Here is a 6,000-nt window from a genome sequence, read left to right on the forward strand (position 1 = left end):
AAATGGGAAGAGAGGTGGTATGAGAGATCATTAAATGACAAATCTATAACTTCAAACATAGGAAATGTAAAATATATAACAGGAAATCTTGAAACGAAGAGAAGATTTGGGTTATCTCTCTCTCAACCTGCTACTATCCTCTGAAATTCCTTAAAATGATTAGTAGTAGAACCGATGGCCCAGCAGTGAAGAATCCACTGCCATGCATGAGACGCAGGAGACATGCATTCAGTTCCTGGGTCAGGAAGATGCCATGGAGGAAGACATGGCAACCCACTCCAGTAGTCTGGAAAATCCCACGGACAGAGGAGCCTGGAGGGCTACAGTCTGTGGGGTCACAAAGAGTCAGGCACAACTGAGCAACTGAACACACACACCAAAGATGTATAATATACGTGGCTGGTTATGATAAGACTTTGGTATGAATTATTTATAGTGAAATGACTATAGTTGTATAACAAGTTCAAATACTGATTGTCAAATTTTTAAGGAGCAGATACTCTTTGCCTGCTAAAGAAGGTACTTGAAAGTATGTCTTAAGACTCTTACCTCACTCATTGGCAACTTCAAAGCAGGAAAAGAAAAAGCTCACCTCCTTTTCTTTACCAGGATAAGTCCTGTATGTGTGTACTCAGTTGCTCAGTCGTGTCTGACTCTTTGCAACCCTAGGGACTGTAGCCCACCAGGCTCCTCTGTCTATGGAATTTTCCAGGCAAGAATACTGGAGTGGGTTGCCATGCCCTCCTCCAGGGGATCTTCCCTACCCAGGGATGGAACCCACGTCTCCTGCATTGCTGGTGGATTCTTTACTGCTGAGCCACCTGGGAAGCCCCCGGGTCAGCCCTATTTACCCGAAAATGCCTTGGCTGCATGTAACTCAGATGCTGTGATATACTGTCTTGGGCTGGGATCCTGGATTTGTTACTTGTCAAGTCTCTCTCTGACAGTTGCTTAATCTCCTGGAGGATTCACTTTCCTTATTTGCTTAAGAAAAAAACCGTAGGCTTAATGCAAGTCTTAACAAACACTGACTAGCTCTATTTTGGGCTTCCCAGGTAGTGCTCTTGGTAAAGAACCTGCCTGCCAATGCAGGAGACGTAAGAGTCATGGTTCGGTCCCTGGGTCAGGAAGATTCCCCTGGAGGAGGACGTGGCAACCCACTCCAGTATTCTTGCCTGGAAAATCCTATGGACAGAGGAGCCTGGCAGGCTACCATTCATAGATCGTTATTTAATAGAAATAGTTATTATTCTCTGTGTTTATGGTTTTAAACTGTTTAGTTTTCTTAAATATTTTTCACTTAGATTCTAACATTTCTGTAATGAGTACCTTAATTTTTTTATAATCATAAAATCTTTTTTAATAATCATAAAAATTGAACATAAAAACAAAGACTAAGGAAACCTACGTTCTAATGGTTATGGTGGTTATGTTAAGGTTGAAGTTTTCTTTCCTTCTGAAATATTATGATATTTGACCATGTTGCTTTCACAAGAGAAAACAAAATTTAAAAACTAAAAATATTAGATAGACATCTTTGAAGGGTAGTCTCTGTTTTCAAGATTTAACTGTTACTACTTTTTAAGAATAAAGTATATAGAGATTATAATTTACTTACATGTATTTTCCTTCAAAGGGTTTATAGACCCAAGAGTCTTTATAATTTTACTGATTTTTATTTGCAAGGCTAAAATATGTTCCCTGGTGTTTTGACTAGATAGTCCTGTCTATAAGCTTCATGATGTGTCAGCACATGTCAGAATTAAACAAACTGTAGGTGTTCCACTCTTCTTATTATTATTCCCTCCTGTACTATGGGTATGTGTTATTTTCAGAATAGATAAAAAAATAAGCCTCTAATTTACTGAACTACAGACATTTCCAACCTGATTTTTAGATCTCAATTTCTTCTCGGTGCTTTTCGTTCAAAGGGAAAGACCGACAGCCGAAATCTGCCTTTCTCATTCTTGGCTGCAGCAGTGGGACTTTGGAAACTTGTTTCACCCCGAAGAAACCTCCAGTTCCTCTCAAAGTCAGGATCATACAGTAAGGTCCTCAGAGGACAAGACTTACAAGCCCTCTTGTAATGGTACCTGCAGTGACCGAGAAGACAAGGAGAACATCCCGGAGGACAGCAGCTTGGTGTCCAAAAGATTCCGCTTTGATGACTCATTGCCTAACCCCCACGAACTTGTGTCAGATTTGCTCTGTTAGCACTTTTCTCCTTAACCCATTTGAACTGAATCTGGAATCTGAAATCCACTCCCGTGTGAGATTGTGGTTTGTAGCTTCACGTATGGCATGTTTATATTGTAAATGCACTTTTGCATTGAAGAATTTAGGGAAATGTTTGAATGCTAAATTAGTAGTTACTAGCATAATTTCATTCCCTATACTGAGATATCAACTCTTCAAAAAATATTTAAATATATAACAAAAATAAAATTGTACTTGTGAGTTTACATGTTAATGAAAGAATTTGGGTTCAAATGGATTTATCAAAATGCCTTCCATATCAGGAAAAAAGTGATTTGGGTTATATTATGGTTGATGTAAACTAAACAAAATGAACACAATTGAATTTAATAGATTCTCCAAGGTAAGCCCTACACCATGCCTCTGTTGACAAGATTTTGTTTAGGATAACAGTTTCAAGTTTAAATAAAAATAGAGCTATTCTATAGATGCTCAAGATATTTAACACTTGAAAGTGTTTTTCAGTCATGGATATTTTGAAACTGCATTACATATGATCCACTATATGAGACAGGTCCTTTAACCAGAGCAGAGGAGGGGTTAGAAAGTGGATTAGGGATATTCTATACCAGTTAAAACAGAGGAAAGAGCAGCATGGCATCATTTTTAACTCAAATGTCTTTTGCCCGCTCTCACCATACTTCAGATTTAACAAGGTCTGAAAGATGGAGAATAGAAGCTATTCAAGTGTAGAGGGTTTTCATCCTCCAGATTCTCTAGAATAGAAGATGCTTAGATGAAGCTGAATGGGCTCTATTTTCAGTCAACGAAACATATTTATTAATTGAATGTAGAAGAAAGTACTGACAGACTTAGACAACTGGCAGGATTTTAAGTATCTTCTGAGTTGTGGAGTGCAAGCCAGTCATTCAGAGTTGTAAAAGTATGCATAAGACATCAGAGCACAGTAGGACTGCCAGCACAGTGCCAGTCAGCAGTAGCGAGGTGAACGTGGGCATAAAACATAAAGTCGTGAAGAACTCTCCTAGGGTGTGACAGGGCTCAGCAGAGTGGCCTTTAATGGGGTTTCACTGGGGCCACTGCAGCTAATAGTCTAAGGACAGCAGAATGATGGGAGGCCGGTGACTATGTTCAGTCCTAAGGGGGTGGGGATTGACTCCTATTGGGTAATCTTTGATGACTTTCCACCTGGAGACTACTCAAACTCATGTTATCAAGGTAAGATAACTGTAACTTTGCAACCATGATACTGTGTCAAAAGAAATTCAGTTTTGTCAAAAGAAATCCTTGAGTCTTTTCCCTTTGAATCATATGTTATTCTAAAAAAACTTGTTGAAATTTTGTGAGATCCCAAATAACTTAAAAACTTTTTAATAACCATCAGATTGCTTTATTTAGGTAAATGGAGAATTCTTTTTACATCTTCAACATTTCTTGAAGGAAAAGTTATTTCTGCTTGTGTGTGTGTATATGTGTAAATGTGTTTGTATAGATGTATGTATATATGTATAGATAGATGAAATAAGTCCTTAGACAACTTTCTGTTAGAGATTCTTCCCTCCAGTATATTGCACTCAGCTCAGGTGCTGAAGAAGCTCTCATCTTAAGACATGTAAATGTACATTTAACTTCCTTAAGAAGTAGTTATCGGTTCAATAAACTAGTCAATGCAGAAGCTAATTGGGCTTCTGTATATCTAAACTGATGAGTTTTTTTTCTGAATCGTTGGTTGTCCATTTATTTGCCTTCAGTATTAAGCTAATGCAGGTAAAGTTTAGTAAGTCATTGGAGAAAGAGGAAATTATTACTTTTACAAAAGACCATGTTATATTTTTTAATTTCCAGAGGAATTATGCCATACTAAAAATCAAGCAGTGTTTGAATTTTGAATTATAAACTGTTTCTTAAAAAATATTTTATGCCAGTTTACTTTTATTCTGAGGAATCTTAAAATAGTTTATCTGCTTCCCCTTAGTTAATAGAATACACAGGGTTATAAATTTGCATACCTTTTTCCCTACCAATTTTCATTGTAAAAGCAACTAGTTGTTACCCAAACAGTATAAAAGTTCAATTTTTTCATAAAGATGAGCTTAAAATTTTCTCTGATTGATATATGAGAATAAACCAATTTTTAGAGGAACTTATTCACAAATAACTGTTACTTATTAAATTTTTTTCTTGATAATTATAAAATAATTCTTACTTTCTTCCCACAAGATTGAAAGCAAGTGTTAATTGAAACGGTTAATATATATTCCCACTGAAGTGGGAATATGGAGATCCCCTCAGAGGTGAATAGATGTCAGTAATCATCTGAGGATTAATGTTATATTGTGATGGGTTTATAAAGTATAATTTGCTTTTTGGTTAGGATCTTTGGATCAATGGGATTAAAAATAGAAGAGGTATAGCTGACAATCATGTATCATTTAAACTTTTTTCCCCCACACTAAAATTAACCTAACTCTGAGCAGTAAAATTATCATGGCACTTTAAAGAAAGTAAGCAGGACCTGTTCTCCAGGTTGTAGTGAGATAAGGCATCTGTTCCAGAATATAAATCAGCATACTGCTTCCTTTATCAAGAAACTCTTGTTATAAAAGAAATAGCCGATTAGTGACATAATAGATTTCCATTCTGGCACAAGCTCTTTCTTTCATTTTGAATGAGTCACAAATCATTCATAGACCAAAATTTGAATAGCCTTGCTGTAAGTAGCATTTATAACTGTTGATATTTTATAACTGTTTACATTTCCTCTGTATATATTTGAATTTTCAGTTTGACATCTGACTTGGAAACTTGTCCTTATTCATTGTCGTATAAGCAATTGTACTTTAATTTTGAATTGTATTAAAATTAAGTTATCTGACTTCCAATTTGGGAAATTATTACTAGTTTATAATTTTGTGAAAGTTTAAAGAACTTTAAACTCAAGTATAAATTTCACACAAATTACAACTGCCGTCCATCTCAACTTTTATTCAGTAATCATGTTGCTTAAGGCATATTGCCTACAATTGTTTTGAATACTGCAGTTAAAAAAAATTACATCAACTTAATGATCCTTTTGGTTACAAATTAAAAAGCATTTTTTTTTTACATTTGTGGTTGTCTTTTGCTTTAAAGTACTTCTAAATTTGTTATTCCTAAATGCTAACCTCTTTGCCTGGAGTCTATCTAGCCTTTGACCCACATCGTCTTTGAACTCCTTTTCTAGTACAGCTATGTTTATTAGACGCAGTCTGTTGGATAAAGCACATAAATTTGAAAACAAGAAGGGCTATTCACTTCTTCTAAGTAATAATACTCTTAGAAAATGTCAATGTATGGCAGTGCACTGTGCTGCATAGAGATGAGTAAAATCACCATGTAAGAAGTATGAAGTGTGATGAGAGAAATGATGTGCAGACTTGACAATTCGTAGGAAGGAGGTATTGATAAAAATTTGGAACTTTTTTTTCAGTTGTGAGCATCTTCAGGTTCCATATCTTCTTTTTCTGACACACAGGCACTCCCTAGTTTTTCTCTTTAGCCCCCTTTCCTCCTAGTCACTGAAGTTACATGTGTTATCTTTATGTGGATATAAGTATCCTCAAATGTAAACTACTTCTAAGTAAATTGATGATCATATTCTCCCTTTCTGTATTACCTCCTCACCGAACTTCTTGGATTCATGTTATCTCCCTTAGTTAACACAGCATTAACTCTCTAGGTGTCATTCTAAAAATTTTGTTCTCTTACTGCTCCTCTATTAATTATTAATTTCTATCAATGATA

The 6,000-nt window shown here is 35.8% G+C and overlaps 1 protein-coding gene across 1 annotated transcript in view; it reads left to right on the plus strand.

The window, feature by feature from the left end:
• STK17B (serine/threonine kinase 17b) overlaps window positions 1–5,322 on the plus strand; it is a 29,553-nt gene extending 24,231 nt beyond the window's left edge. The window contains exon 8 of the mRNA XM_043445123.1: window positions 1,932–5,322. Coding sequence (XP_043301058.1) covers window positions 1,932–2,214 — 283 coding nt within the window. The 3' untranslated portion in view covers window positions 2,215–5,322. The remainder of the gene's footprint in view (window positions 1–1,931) is intronic.
• Window positions 5,323–6,000: the final 678 nt, after the last annotated feature.

The sequence above is a fragment of the Cervus canadensis genome, chromosome 24 (assembly GCF_019320065.1).
Source record: "Cervus canadensis isolate Bull #8, Minnesota chromosome 24, ASM1932006v1, whole genome shotgun sequence".
Lineage (NCBI taxonomy): Eukaryota > Metazoa > Chordata > Mammalia > Artiodactyla > Cervidae > Cervus > Cervus canadensis.